Source organism: Somniosus microcephalus, chromosome 10 (genome assembly GCF_052327205.1).
Source record: "Somniosus microcephalus isolate GS21.2 chromosome 10, FLI_Smic_1.0, whole genome shotgun sequence".
Classification (NCBI taxonomy): domain Eukaryota; kingdom Metazoa; phylum Chordata; class Chondrichthyes; order Squaliformes; family Somniosidae; genus Somniosus; species Somniosus microcephalus.
Window position 1 is genome coordinate 210,566,505 of NC_140996.1, and position 16,519 is coordinate 210,583,023.

The 16,519-nt window shown below is 45.0% G+C and overlaps 1 protein-coding gene across 1 annotated transcript in view; it reads left to right on the plus strand.

The window, feature by feature from the left end:
• gabrg3 (gamma-aminobutyric acid type A receptor subunit gamma3) overlaps positions 1 to 16,142 on the plus strand; it is a 102,336-nt gene extending 86,194 nt beyond the window's left edge. Inside the window, exons 3-4 of the mRNA XM_085999551.1 lie at positions 11,454 to 11,588; positions 13,095 to 16,142. Coding sequence (XP_085855677.1) covers positions 11,454 to 11,588; positions 13,095 to 13,373 — 414 coding nt within the window. The 3' untranslated portion in view covers positions 13,374 to 16,142. The remainder of the gene's footprint in view (positions 1 to 11,453; positions 11,589 to 13,094) is intronic.
• Positions 16,143 to 16,519: the final 377 nt, after the last annotated feature.

Consider the following 16,519-nt stretch of genomic DNA (forward strand, 5'->3'; position numbering starts at 1 on the left):
TATGGCACCAATGAAATGTCCTATGGAACAGGGAAGTGCTATCGCTGTGGCAGAACAACACATGACCAGCAGGATTGTTGGTTCAAGGACCAATTGTGCAGACAGTGTGGAAAAGCAGGACACATAGCAAGAGTCTGCAGGTCTGGGAAGAAAACCAACAGTAAGAAATCTCCACAGGAGAAGTACAAAAAGGTACACCAGGTGATGGACAGTGGTTCAGATGAACAGAAAAGTGACACAGACTCCGGAAGCAAGGAGCTGGGTTGTCTGAAACTACATAAGGTAACCAAAATGGAGGATCACCAGACTATCTGGGTTACACTCAAGATAGACGGAGTTCAAGTGAAAATGGAATTGGACACAGGGTCAGCCCTAACAGTCAAACCAAAGGGACTACAAGCGGCTATTTTCACATATACCCTTGAAAGCTACAGAGATTGTCTTGAAGACGTATACGGGGCAAATAGTCTACCCCAAAGGAAAAATAAGGGTGAAACTGATATATAAAGGCCAGGAAATACCTAAAATGGATATATATGTATTGCCAGATGGAGGACCACCACTGCTAGGACGTGAATGGATCTGGAAGATACAATTATATTGGCATTCCATACAGGCACTGAAGGTTGAGGCCAAAAAGGATGACGACGTCACACCTGGATGACTGTCAAAAATGCTAACTGATGCAAAAGAAGTGTTCCAGGAGGGACTAGGAACACTAAAAGGCATAACAGCAACGATTAAAATAGAGGAAAATGCAAGCCCACAGTTTCTTAAGGCCAGACCAGTGCCTTATGCGATCAGACCAGCTGTCGAAGCAGAGCTGGAAGGGTTGGAACGTTCAGGAGTACTGTCCAAAGTGGACTGGAGCGAGTGGGCCACACCCATCATTCCTGTAATGAAGAGGTCGTTGAGTAATACGCCTGGGGAACCAAAGAAGGTCCGTATCTGTGGGGATTTTAAGGTGACAGTGAACCCAGCCCTTCACACGGTACAATATCCGCTTCCACAAATTGAGGATATTTTTGCCTCGCTATCTGGAGGTAAACGCTTCACCAAAATTGATCTAGCCCAGGCGTACTTGCAAATGGAGGTAGAAGAAGCTTCGAAACAATACCTTACGATTAACACTCATAAAGGTCTCTATCAATACAAGCGGCTGGTGTTCGGGGTAGCCTCGGCTCCGGCTATCTGGCAAAGGGCAATGGATCAAGTCCTGCAAGGGATTCCAGGGACCCAGTGTTATTTGGACGACATCTTGGTCACGGGCGAAAATGACAGTGATCACCTCGCCAACTTGGAGAAGGTACTCACCAGATTAAAGGAGTATGGGCTACGAGCTAATCGCCACAAGTGCGAGTTTTTCCAGAAACAGATCTCGTATTGTGGCCACGTCATCGATGAAGAGGGGTTACATAAGTCCCCTGAAAAGATTGAGGCAGTAGTCAAGGCTCCAGCACTGGAAAATGTGTCACAACTGAGGTCGTTCCTCGGGCTGGTAAACTACTACCACAAGTTCTTACCAAATTTGTCCACGGTATTACACCCACTGAACACCCTACTGCAAACAGGGGTACCATGGAAGTGGGATGACAAACGTAGACGAGCTTTCCAGAAGTGTAAAGAATTGATCACATCAAAAGAGGTGTTGGCCCATTTCAACCCAGTGCTACCAATTCATTTGGCATGTGATGCATCACCCTATGGTATTGGAGCGGTGCTGTCGCACAACTTCCCAGACGGGTTGGAGAGGCCAGTAGCCTTTGCGCCTTGGTCACTAACCTCAGCCGAGCGCAACTATGCCCAGATTGACAGGGAGGCCCTCAGCCTAGTATGGGGAGTAAAAAAATTCAACCACTATCTGCATGGGCAAAAGTTCACCTTGCTGACTGACCACCAACCACTTGTCTCCATCTTTAATCCGAAGAAGGGCGTTCCAGTGATGACTGCACAACGGTTACAAAGATGGTCCCTGTTTCTAGGGGCGAATCAATATGAAATAGAATATAAAGGCACGAAACAGCATGGGAACGATGATGGGCTATCGCGCCTGCCACTGCCTACTGTGGAGGAAGCACCAGCAGTGGACCCTATCGAGATATTTTATTCGTCAATAATTGAACGATTGCCAGTAACGAACGCAGATATAGAGAAGGAGACCCGCAATGATCCGACGCTGTCTCGGGTATATGATTTGACGGTGAGGGGATGGCCAACACATGGCGCCTTACTGTTGCCAGCATTCTCATCCAGAAGAGAACAGCTGTCAGTATGCCAGGGAACAGTGATGTGTGGATCCAGAGTGGTGATTCCACCCAAGTTAAGGGAGAGAGTGCTAAATGAGCTACATGAAGGTCATCTGGGGGGAGTGAAAATGAAAAGCCTTGCTAGGGCTTATGTGTGGTGGCCGGGAATCGATCAACAAATCGAAGACCTAACTAAGAGCTGCTTAGGATGCCAGAAGGTCCAAAATGCACCACCACATGCCCCTCTACACCCATGGGAGTGGCCCTCCTCTCCATGGCAACGGGTGCATATTGATTTCGCTGGTCCATTCATGGACTCAATGATCTTAATAGCAGTGGATGCTCATTCGAAGTGGCCTGAGGTGATAAAAATGTCCTCAACCACTACAGAGAAAACGATTGCAGTCCTACGGACCATATTTGCCAGAAACGGTTTGCCAGAGCAGATTTGCTCTGATAATGGACCGCAGTTTGTGTCCGAAGAGTTTCAAAAATTTATGAGAAGGAATGGGGTAAGGCATTACACATCCGCCCCGTATCATCCAGCCACAAATGGATTGGCTGAGAGGTTCGTACAAACCTTTAAGAAGACGATAAAGGCCATGTGCGACGATGAAACTCCACTACAGCATAAGATGGACAATTTCTTATTAGCCTACCGAAACGCGACACATGCAGTTACCAACCAGACCCCGGCCATGATGTTCTTTAACCGAAGGTTGAGATCTCGTCTGGACTTGCTCAGACCAAATGTGCGAAGAAATGTTGAGGACAAACAATTCCAGCACATCAATGAGAAGCCGACAAGGAGCTTCAATGTAGGACAACCAGTCTTGGCCCGTGACTATCGAACAGAGAAATGGCAACCCGGAACGATATGCACAAGGCAGGGGCCATTAATGTACACAGTGGATGTCGGGGAGAACATTGTGAGACGCCACGTCGATCAGATCTTAGCGTCACAGGAACGCGTCAACCCCATGTCTCGAGTACCTGGGGATGAACCCGACATACCGGTAGCATCTACCTCAGAACCAGTAGCAGTGGAACCCGATGAACTACCCGATGAAAAGGGGTCAGAATCGCCTCTGCACCAAGAACAAGAACCTCTGGAAAGGCGCTATCCCGAAAGGGTCAGGAAGCCGCCCCAAAGACGGAGTCTATGAATGGAATATTGTTGTTTAATGTACATGTTAAAGTGTTAATCGTTATTTGAATATTAGGGTTACTACTAATCTAAAAGGGGAGGAATTGTAGTGTATGTGCCTTTAAGCCAGAAGTACTTTTACAGCTCCTGTATACTGTAGTACCGGCAGTGACCACACCTGTATATAAGCCTTGCGCATGCCTCTGTACCCCCAGTCTTGAGACTACCCTCCTCCAGTAAATACCTGTTGATTGTTAAGTTACAGCATCCGTGTGGTTATTGAAAAACATCATACTCTCAGAATCACGGATCTAACAGTAACTTTCTATGATTCTATGATCTTTCCAAGCCACCACTGTCGACATATGCCAAGTCAGTGAGCTGGCTATTCATAGATGCATTAGGAATGAGTGACCTTGTTTGCAAATGATAAGACACTCATCTCTTTCCTTCTGCAAAGCAGTAGCATGTATCTTTTCCTACATGTCAGGCCCTCAGTACTGTGGGGCATCATAGATGGAATCTATTTGCATAGATATTATATTCTGAATATTATGACTTTGGATAACCCCAGTCACTAACTTTCAGGGGCTGATTCACTTTGCCATAATCATTTACCAAAATGTAATAGATGTTTATTTCTGTTAGCCAACACTTTTTTTTTTAGAATAAACATAAACAACTCCGTGTCGACTCCAAATTTAAAATATTAAAAACACTAGAAAGCAGTGATTATCAAAATTGCACGCCAATGTTAAAAATGCATTGGTCTAACAGTGCCTGTTTATTAAATGATTAAACTTGTACTATATTCGTATTGATAACTGTAAAATGTCAGATACTGACAGTTTCGCCCTTCAAAGAAATTCTATGGCTCTAATATTCAGCCATAAATCCCAATGAACCATAAAGTTACCTATCAATACCTGTCAGGTCTCCAATCCTGTCGGTGGCCTCAAGTACAAAGAGGTGAACTGGGCTGGGAGATCGTTGACTACATCGCACATAACCAAGCTGTTTACAAAGGCTGTTATTATGTTGGTGCGTTATGGGGCATGTCAACATAGCACAGGGATTTTGAATCCTGCAGATTTGCAGGTGCAAACACCGTGCATCTGAAGCACACTCTGGGCGTGAAATTGGAATCGGTAACGCCCGTTGTTTGTTGATTTGACTAGTCTTCCATGCCTACAATGACTGAAAAGGCACAACTGTTCCCCAACATACCCACAAACAGAGCTTTCATTGCAAGGCAATGCGAATAATGTTTTATAGTCGTTCCTGGGATGTGGGCGTCACTGGCAATTTATTGCCCAACTCTAATTGCCCTTGAGAAGGTGGTGGTGAGCCGCCGCCTTGAACCTCTGCAGTCCATCTAGTGAAGGTACAAGATATAAGCCTATGTAGGAGTGAGTAATAAGGGGACAGAAGATAACAGCAGAAAGATATTAAGCCTGACTTGTCTTTCCCTACTCCTTCCATGCTCTGATGTATGAGAATATCCTGGGTGGCCTCCACCAAAGGAGTCAAAGGCTTGTGACGTGTGAACGTTTCTCCGATTTGGATCTGTCCACTTGAATGTTGTCACACAACCAGAGAAGTAGTCTTGAAATATTGTAAGTTGAAAGAACATATTTGCAGTGACAGATACGTGCCCAACCTGCAGGTCAACTGATATATCAGTCAGTGACCTGTTGCATCTTGAATTCGTGCCTTGTTAAAGTATGAGTGCACATGAATTACAATGGAAGAGCTGTAAAGCTGTACGAGGGCTGGCCATGGGGGAACAGGTCATGTGGACTAAGTTGACAGACAACATATTACAACGCAGTTTTGAGCCTTTGACGTGGCACTGTTTCGTAGTCTTACTTTGCCACATTTGTTAAAGTGTGCTATATTTGCCCGCTTCAATTCCCAGGTTCTGTAGGTACTGTACAGCACAGATCAGTGAGTCTGGTTGGAATCTACTGACAGGCAGTGTGTCCTCTGGTTATACTCTGGAGTTCCAAACCATGCAACCTTCCTCGCCCCCCACCTCATGCAGAAACACATCGACTTAAAATAGGGTGCTGCACCGTTCCATCACTTGCTCACAGACTCCATTTGGGGTCTCTTCACTGCATTTTTTGATTGACATTTTTCCACCTCCTGCAGTCTTGGCAAAGGCTGAAAGATATTTGAAATGCCTTTAAGTTTGAGCTGCAGTCTTTTGAGAACTGCATTTAAGCCAGATTTCCCACCTCCGCCTTTAGACTAGTTCACAGCTCAAGACCAGAGCTTCACGGGGATATCAGGGTAAAATTGTGCAAATGAGCTGACTCCGGAAATTTGCAGTCAGTCAGCTCACTGGGCTTTTGACTAGCTCTTTCAGCTATCCCCGTGTGATTCCCAGCTCCACAGCCAAAACTGCAGAATGCACCTGCTTGGCTCAGTTGCCAGCACTCTCATCTTTGGGTAGATGGCTGTGAGTTTGAGTCCCACGCCAGGACAAGAGCACATAATCTAGGCTGGCACGCCAGCACAATACTATGGGACTGCTGTCGTTACAAGTGATACAAATTGCGGTCCCTTCTGACAGTTCAGGTGGACGCTGAAGATCACACAGCACCCTTCAAAGAAGAACAAACAGCTCTCCCCTGGTCCTGGACAACATTCTTCTCTCAGTATTACCAAAAAATATCGATTAACCAGTCAATTTCAATTTTCAATTTTTTTATTTGTCACATAACCAAATACAACAAGTGAAATCCAGTCAGTGAAATGCTTTTGTCTTAACGAGCCGAGCGCACCAAGCAGCAAAGGACACTTAGCTGCTTGGTACGCACGGAGCCCACAAGGACGGCAGCCATCTTCATCGGCGCCATCACAATAGGGTCCGCTCTCGCCTCGCTCCGCCTTTCCCGCACTCCTGCCCGACAATCTTCAGCCGCCGTGGTACCGATGTCCCGGGGCCTGCTTCTCCCTGGCTCTCCTTCCACCCGGTCTGACCTCCGAGCCTCCCGCGGTGTCCGACCTTCCAGGGCCTGCTTTTCCCGACCTCGGTACGCTGGTCGCATTCCCTCCTACCAGTTCGACCTCCGAGCCTCCCGCCGAGAAGCTGCCGGCCGCCGTGCTACAACGGGTCATCTTAATGCTGTTTGTAGGGTATTGGTGGTGCAAAATGGCTGCCACATTTATCCACATAACGGTCCCTGTAGGAGGACATTTGAGGCAATTACATAGCAATGATGAACCACATATAAATCCAACTATCCTTTTTTGTAATGAGCAAGCAAATTCTCCTCTTATATAGCCAGGTATCTGTTGTTCATACAATTGTGCCATATACTATGACAGGTAAATAACTGGTCAACTTTGTACTAAGTACTACAGAGAGATGACAGTGTGTGATAAATTTCAGCAGCAAATATATTCCAGATTTAGTGGTCATGGAAACTTAAGGCTCCAGCTCTATATCCCTCATTACAACAACTTGTATTTATATAGCGCCTTTAACGTAGTAAAATGTCCCAAGGCACTTCACAGGAGCGTTATCACAAAAATTTGACACCGAGCCACATAAGGAGATATTAGGGCAGCTTGGTCACATAGACATAGAAGATAGGAGCAGGAGTAGGCCATTCGGCCCCTCGAGCCTGCTCCGCCATTCGATGAGATCATGGCTGATCATCCAAATTCAGTACCCTGTCCCTGCCTTCTCCCCATATCCCTTGATTCCTTTAGCCTACAGAGGTAGGTTTTAAGGAGCATCTTAAAGGAGGAGAGAGAGGTAAAAAGGCGGAGAGGTTTAAGGTGGGAATTCCAGAGCTTAGGGCCCAGGCAGCTGAAGGCATGGTCGCCAATGGTGCAGTGATTAAAATCGGGAATGTCCAAGAGGGCAAAATTGGAGGAGCGCAGAGATATCGGAAATTGTAGGGCTGGAGGGAGTTTACAGAAATAGGCAGGGGCGAGGACATGGAGGGATTTGAAAACAAGGATGATAATTTTAAAATTGAGGCATTGCCGGACTGGGAGCCATTGTAGGTCAGCGAACACAGGGGTGATGGGTGAACGTGACTTGGCACTAGTTAGGATATGGGCAGCAGAGTTTTGGATGAGCTCAAGTTTGCGTAGGGTGGAAGATGGAGGCCGGCCAGGAGAGCTTTGCAATAGTCAAGTCTAGAGGTAATAAAGGCCTGGATGAGGGTTTCAGCAATAGATGAGCTGAGGTAGGGGCAGATTCGGGCAATGTTACGGAGGTGGAAGTAGGCAGTCTTGGTAATGGTGCGGATATGTGGTCGGAAGCTCATCTCATATCAAATATGACACCAAAAAAAAGAAAGACTTGCATTTCTATAGCGCCTTTCACAACCAATTAACATCCCAAAGCGCTTTACAGCCAATGAAGTACTTTTTGAAGTGTAGTCACTGTTGATGTAAATGCAGCAGCCAATTATTTGCACACAGCAAGCTCCCACAAACAGCAATGTGATACTGACCAGATAATCTGTTTTAGTGATGTTGGTTGAGGGATAAATATTGACCAGGACACCGGAGATAGCTGGATGTCGGACAAGCAGTGTTACAAATCAGGGACCGTGGCGGGATCGAGAGAGGTGGTGAGGTAGAGCTGGGTGTCGTCAGCGTGCATGTGGAATCTGACATTGTGTTTTTGGATAATGTCACCGAGGGGCAGCATGTAGATGAGCATTAGGAGGGAGCCGAGGATAGATCCTTGGGGGACACCAGAGGTAATGGTACGGGGGCAGGAAGAGAAGCCATTGCAGGTGATTCTCTGACTACGACTGGATAGATAAGACTGGAGCCAGGTGAAGGCAGTCCAACCCAGCTGGACAACGGAGGAGAGACTTTGGAGGAGGATGGTGTGGTCTACCATGTCAAAGGCTGCATTCAGGTCGAAAAGGATGAGGAGGAATAGTTTACCATTATAAACAATGGTCTGCATGCAGACAATTCACTGGAGCCTGGAGCTAGTATGAAAGCAGCATGATAGGCATAATAATGGTGAGAGTTACAAGATTGGATGTTTGATTGACAGCATTGTGTTCATCGAGTGGCAGAAGTGGAATTGATTACTTTTTAATTTTGAATAGATTTTATTATCTTACTAGCTGGGGAGCCCGGCGTTGCCGGGGCTGTTTTGGGGCAGGCGGTTTAAATCGAGTGCCAGGCTTTGGGGCCCTGTCTGTGTCCCTTTGTGAATCTGGTGCTGGGCAACATTTTAAATCGAGTGGCAGGCTTTAGGGCCCTGTGTGTGTCCCTGTATGTCTACCTTTTAAAAGGTTGAAAAATGAAAGTGAAACTACTTATGGCTTTGGGGCCCTGTCTGTGTCCCTTTGTGAATCTGGTGCTGGGCAACATTTTAAATCGAGTGGCAGGCTTTAGGGCCCTGTCTGTGTCCCTGTATGTCTACCTTTTAAAAGGTTGAAAAATGAAAGTGAAAGTACTTATAAAACGTTTTTGGTAAATCTTATGTTATTTTTAAAAGAGAAACTAACTTTGAAAGTCGTTTTAGCTGGAAGGTGAAGTCATTTGAGCTGGAAGCTGGTAGTCAAACAATGGCTGGCAGCTCCCCGAGATGAAAACGAATAGTCCCGCCCACACACACACCGATTGGCCAACCATCAGGGGACCGTACTGTAGGATTGGTCAATCGTGATGGAACAGGATTGGTGGAACCTTGATGTCAGTCAATCAATGCTAGCAGATAATGAGTTTAATTTTGAAGGTTTTTTGCATAAGGCGCGAACAATTTTCGTCCGACCGAAAAGTAAATACGCTTAAAACCGTCTCTGAAGCATAAGCTTTCTTTGGAGGTAACGCGCGCGTAGGTACGCCCTGTAACTTTCGAGTGCATACCCGTAAGGCGCACAGGAAATGACAGACAGATAGACAGACAGAATGACAGAAGTACCGCTTTATATATATAGATAAGGGTACTTTTTCATTTATAGCACCCATGGTGCTCGGAACTCTGTGCTGGAAGCATTCAAGACAAACATTTACCCCACAGTTACAGTGGAGTCCTCCTGCAAAGCAGATTTTGAGCAGTTAGATGAAATCCTTTCTTACAGTATATGCTCTAGTACGCATATTGGATTTGCTTAACAGTCAGCTTGTACCCAGATTGGCAATGCGCAGCATGGAGGAAAAAAAAGGAGCTAAAAAAAATTGGCCCAAAAATTGCTGTCAAAATAGCAGGCTAATATCGCTCGCTGCTATTTAAGTGCAAATGCCAAGGCAACTTCAGGCGAGGGCAAATGTGGAATTCGAGAAGTTGCTGTTAGCTTCATAAAAACGGCATCTCGCTGTCTGGCTCCCTATTCAAATGCATTGAGCGGCATGAAGTTCCTGTACTTGAATGGTAGATATGAAGTAAACTTGCCACAGGAAGTTAAGTCGAGTCATTTCAAGTCTACCTACCCTTTTAACGATGTGATAAGTATTAATTACTGCCAGTCAACCTCTCTGCCACTGAAAATGAACTATTACAAGTGTGGAGTCTCATTCCTTCAGGTTTTAATTGTTGTTTGAGATATTTAAAAAATTAAAATTTTCACTTTTTCTTTGTCTCATTTTTCTCTCTCTCTCAATCCAATCTTTCTTTCCCTCTCTTTATTTCTCTGTCTGTACCTGTTTTGACATTGAATTCACGTATTCTAACTTACACTTGCTTGTTCAGACCTTGCGCAGCTCATTTCACAATCCTTCAATCTGATTGGTTAAGGCGATACACAGTTGCTTGTCCTGTTCACTGAGATCCCAGATGCCCAGTAGAGGGCGCTGCGCTGTTTCCCCCTTGCACTTCCAGCAACTTGCTGGGCAAAATATCTTGGAGTAAACGGGCAAGGGCAACTCTAACTAACAGCGGGCATCGTTCGTTGGCCTGCCACAGCAATTTCTGGGCCATTAGTTCATTCAAAAGAGCTGCACTTATAACTAGTACATTTTAGGAGTTAACACTGCTGGTCCAAAGCTTTGTGGCAAAGGAGTGTGTGGTAAACCACTGTTTGTATTCCACTGTGTACATGCCTGGACATGCCTCGGCTGACTCCTCCCACAAGTCCTAGTATAAAGGTGACTGCTCCCCAGCCCCCTTTGTATTCTGGACCGGTCGACCACTCGAGGCAGACCTTCATTCTTTTGTTAATAAAAGCCTTTAGTTACTCTCTTAACTCTCAGTCTTTTATGAGTAATTGATAGCGCATCAGAGTGCACATCGGGACTTTTGGCACAGAGATCTGCAATACCGACAACAACTTGTTGTTGTAGATCAGCAATGCCCAATTTGCCTGCTCATTACCTCCGTTTCTGAAAAGTACCCTTTTGTTGCACAAGTGTGGAATTTTTTTTCCCATTTCTTTGTCATCCAAATGACCTCTGAGAGAGATTGTTATTTTAGTTCGCACTTACTGTGAATTGTTGGAAGTCTTGGGTTCAGATCCCGCCATGGCCCCGCCCCTCCCAATCTCTGTTACTCCTCCAGCCCTACAACCTTCCGAGAACTCTATGTTCCTCCAATTCTGGCCTCTAACGCGTCCCCGATTTCCTTCGCCCCAACATTGCCGGCTGTACCTACAGCTGCCTAAGCCATGAGCTCTGGAATTCCCTCCCTAAACCTCTCCGCCTCTCTACCTTGCTCTCCTCCTTTAAGACACTCCTTAAAAACCTACCTTTTTGGCCGCCTGTCCTAATATTTCCTTACGTGGCTCAGTGTCAAGTTTTGTTCGATAATCGCTCCTGTGAAGCGCTTTGGGACATTTTACTATGTTAAAGGCGCTATATAAATGTAAGTGGTTGTCTTGCAAGTGTCTTGTGGGACCACGGCCAGTAAAAAGCTGGGTTGAAATCACTCAGACTCTTTTCATGTAGGGCCCCTGCAGCTGGCGACGGAGGAGTGACATCACGCCGAGGTGTATTTAAACCAAAGCTCTGGAGGTAAAAGGACAGTTTGCTTAACCACTGCGATTCCATTGCTAGGTCTAATAACTGTGTTGACTATTGCTCAAAGTTGTTGGGATATTTTACCTGCACATGGAAACATTTTTTTGCATTCCCAGCTCCCGGATGCTGCCCTCAGCTGTAGAGTTAAACCTAATTCTCACTGTCATGGGTTCCCGAGTCAATATGAGCAGGACTGGAAAGGGGAGCGCAGACGTGAATGGTTCTTCACCCAGCAGAAAGGATCCCAAGAGGTACTTATCCATAACAATTGCAGCTTTGATACAAAGTACAGGGTCTGTAATCGCCTAAGAAGCCACGGCCTTAAATCAAAATGGCAGAGTGCTGCCGGCAGATGAAGGCACCTGCGGAGATAGATGCAGGAAACGAAGTCTGGCAAATAATTTAATGCTTCCCAATTTGGGGCAGAGTGCAGGAAAATAACGGGGCTGGTAGGCGGTGATTGAGAGAGAAACATTGTGAGAAATGTCATTAGTGTGACAGGCCAAGTAATGCCAAGCAAACCAACACATAGTCAGGCTCAAGAATGTTAAGTTTCTTTCCTTAATGAGTCTGTCAGACGAGTGGCATTTCCATCTACAGCTGCCCTCAGTCACCACTTGTCAACCCTATCAGTGTGTCATATTCTTGACTCTCAGTGGGATCATTTGCATTCTCTGTCAGACTTGCACCTTCCTTTGGGAATTCTATGGGCAGTCATTTTGACTTTGGGCGACAACGTAAGTTGGGTGTGACGGATTCAGCCGCCCGTCATACATATCTCCCAATTTTCATTTCATTTACTGCCAGCTGATTAAACTACAGCATTGACAATAATCATGGAGAAATCCAAGACTAGAGCTCTCCTGCCAACCCGACAGAAAGGGGTTGAACTCAAAATAAGGAAGGAAAAGCTGGCGAAAGGAAAATCAAAACACAAAAGCCAACAAACCATGAATCACGTGCCCCAGGCAAAGCCATTGCTTTCCAAATATCAAGTCAAGTGATTGCTCTGCTCTGTAATTGCTACTTGTTTTGCCTTTCTGTGAATGAAGACAATCTGATGAAATAGCACTCTCCAGTCCCACGCTCTCGGCAGGGAAGCCATGCTCGGAGGGCACATGAGTCGCTGATAGGACTGCAAGGTTGTAGCTCCCATTCGCCAGCCCGCACTCCTCAGCAGCACAGCTCCCTCCTGGGAGAGTGGGATTGAAGAATCACCCCTTATACCGCTAATTTAATCAATGGTAAGAGAAGGCGGGGGAGAAACAATTTGCTTTCAATGCAGACTGAAGTATGAAACGTAATGTGCAACAAGGGCAATGTCTTCAGCTTCCCCGGGAAAAGCTTGATTTGCTTATAAACTCTCAGAATGTCTTATAGCCCATAATGCTATCCTACTCACGTTGTTTGCTATCTGGGAGTTTGGTGAGTGCAACTCGAGTGCATTGCAATCACCATTACTTTCTTGCATCTGTGGGCACTTCATTTGCGGCAGATGACAAGAAAGAGGTATTTTGCAGCATTGTAATTGAAAGCACTCAAGAAAATGGTCGGGATTGAAACAGATGCTTTGCATAGGATATATTGATCTGCAAATTGCTAAGATTTTCTAGATGACGTGTATGTATTATATATATCTATATATATTAGAACTGCTTGTGATTACATTTTGCTAGAAATCGGAAATATTTTTGGAAAGGGTAGCTCCCTGTTCTATTGACAGTGTTTTAAATCTCGTTTTTCTCTTCATTCTCCAGAACTATTCTGTACTGAACCTGGGGCCGGCCTCTTCAGTTATTACCATAAACAATTCTATGTACTGGCAGGACTTTGAGGAAGCCTGCGTATATGAATGCCTGGATGGTAAAGACTGCCAGAGCTTCTTCTGCTGCTACAAGGAATGTAAATCAGGCTCGTGGCGCAAAGGACGGATCCACGTAGACATTTTGAAATTAGACACATATTCACGCGTGTTTTTTCCTACAACATTTTTGCTATTTAATCTCGTCTACTGGGTCGGATACCTCTACCTTTAAGCTTCTGCCTGTACCAGTGAAGACTTCTTTCGTTGACACTTGTCCTGTAACTCTGATATATATCTCTGGATGTTGTCAGAAAAGTGAAGCTACCTGGGATGAAGTAAAAGCATTGGTTATTTTTTTTTCCCCCCATATACAAACTGCGAATTCGAAACAAAAGGGTGGAAGGAGAAAGGTGCGGAAAGTGTACATAGCTGACAAGGCATCGCTCCAAGGTCATCAGTTGAAATATTTTTTGAGCATCTTGAAGAGTATAGAAGGATCCTATTGACTCCATGAACTGTATTCTCGGTTTTGCAACCAGCAGCATTGTTAGAGTAACTATTCACAGGTTTGCTGGATAGTCAGAAAAGCCTCGATTTTTAAATAGTTGCATGAAGAAAAGTAAAGAGTTAGCTAAGAGCAAACTAGACCGAAGCATATTCCTCTTACAGAGCTAATTAGAATAAATTAAGGCATTTCTGGCCATAGCAACCCATGAAAAGGTTTTCTTTTCTTTCTAAATTAAAGACAATTCATGCGAACCCATTTGTGTTTGACATGACGGACTAAATCCAGAGGTGTAGACAGGTCTTTTGAAGGAATGCAATGTTTTCTTTTGGGGAAAAAAAAACCTAGGAGTGTCTGTGTATGCTGTGTCTTTTCATTAATTGAAATTTCAAAACAGTGTTGGGTGAACAAAGTGTTAGACTGTTTGGAAAATTATACAGCACTTCATATTTTTATGTGGGGTTTCTCTTGTAGTATGATGTTAGAGGTGACTGAGATAAACTAGCTGAAAATATTGATGAAACATTAACTAGGTACAAGGTGGTTCATTCTTCATTCATCCATCCTTGAAAATGATCACAATTCTCGTTAGCCCTTTGAGAACTGAGTTAGTGTTTTGTGTGCCCAAATTTAAGAAAAGCCAAATCTAAGTCTTACGTCTTGGCTAATTCCCATTCACCAGCTTCGCCAGTGGCACATTTGCCTGTCTCACCCAGGAGAGTATAGGGGCGTTTCCCACATCACTAAAGTGTACCCTCCGGTAGGTCGAAAGAGTGGCATCGACGGCGTCTGCGGAGGTATCTGCAAGTTTGACCGTTCCATCCACTTGAACAAGGGGAGTAGAAAACAGGGAAAAGAATGACACAAAGCCTCCATATATAGTCTGCATGCTGTGATGACACAACGGTCAAAAATGTGGTCATTATATTGGCCACCAACTTTGAACCAGGTATCACCACTTGGAAAAAAATATATCCTGCAAGATCTCACACTGATTCTGCCATAAACAAAGTCGCAATAAAAAGGAACAGAAATTCACATCAAATAAAAGTGGAATTTGGAGGAAACATAGAAACATAGAAGATAGGAGCAGGAGTAGGCCATTCGGCCCCTCGAGCCTACTCCGCCATTTAATGAGATCATGGCTGATCATCCAAATTCAGTACCCTGTCCCTGCTTTCTCCCCATATCCCTTGATCCCTTTAGCCTCAAGAAATATATCCAACTCCTTCTTGAATATATTTAATGAATTGGCCTCTGCTGCCTTGTGTGTCAGAGAATTCCACAGGTTCACCACTCTCTGGGTGAAGAAAGTCCTCCTCATCTCAGTCCTAAATGGCTTACCCCTTATCCTTAGACTGTGACCCCCTGGTTCTGGATTCCTCCGCCATCGGGAACATCCTTCCTGCATCAAGTCTGTCTAGTCCTGTTAGAATTTTATAAGTTTCAATGCGATCCCCTCTCATTCTTCTAAACTCTAGCGAAAAAATTGGACGAGAACACGGTGTCAATAACAAAAATAATAAGAACATAAGAAAACATGAAGGAATAAACTCATGCTCTCCAGTGACGTAGTAGTTACATACATGTGATGTCCTGTTGAGCCATATAAACTAAGAGAACGTAAGGCTCAATCTCTGGCTTGTGCTGAATTAGCTGATCTAAGCCTGGCTATGGGTGAGCATACTACAATTTTGTGTGGCTTATATACGATGAATGGCCATTTGGATAGTGTACCAATTGTCTGTCAGGGCCCGTGCACCATACTCCAAAGAACTTATTCTTCCCATCCACCAGCAAAGGGCAGATAAAGGCAGAGGGGCGCAAAATAGAAAAAACATTCTCTTTGAAATAATCATGTCAACCTGCTCCATCATGGATTCTGACCGACTCCTGCTGGAATCTGTGTGTGTGTGTGGGTGGATGGTGAATGAAGACAGGACCTATCCACCCATTTAATCTCCACCTACAGCCCATGTACACTCATTCCCCACCTCCCCCCACCCCACCCCAAGAGAGGAAAGTTAAAGGACATTTGCCTAATTTTACGTCCTAAAATATTCATCTCTAACCGGTTGTTTTTCATAGCATTACTTTTCCATGGATCCAACAGCTCAGTATGTGCCTCCAATACATTGTCCAAGTGCCCATTCTTCGGGCGTGTACCAGTATGTGTTAGCAGGTTATTTCATGTGCGGACATTGTAGCTAATGTGCGGACATCTCCTAATCCTGTCTTCATCCACTATACAGATGCACACACATACAACCAGATAGCAATCGATTGCAGGAACCTTGGCTGACTTTCCAATCCTTTGCCCAGTTGGTTTTAGCACCTCAACTGCTGCCCCAACTGAGATACGAACATACAAACATGTCGGACAGGAAAAGACCAGCTGGTCCATCCAGCCTGCCCCAATGTCATGATGCCTTATGCATCATGATACGGACTCTCCCTACCCACCCGGAGCCATGCAATCTCCTAGGAGAGGTGGGACAGCAGATTAAAAACCTAGGCCAATTAGAGGGGGGAGGTGGGAGGGAAATCTGGCAAATTGCTCTCTAGCTCTTTCGGCTAGTCCAGGAGACTCTTGTACAAAGTGATCTCCGCTCCGGCCAGAAACAGGTCCAGCTCACCTTTGAAGATATGGCAGCACTCGCCACACAAGTTGGCACAGGTCGTCTATTTTCAGGAAAAAATAAAACAGTGACAGAGATTACTCCATTTATCATCACCTGCTACTTTCTATTTCCAAGCCAATTCCAATTCAAGCTGCTAGTTCACTATTATTTCCATGGGTCTCATTTTCATATAGTCTCACAAATAAAACTGTATAAAATGCTTTTTGAAAATGCAAGTACACTACATCACCT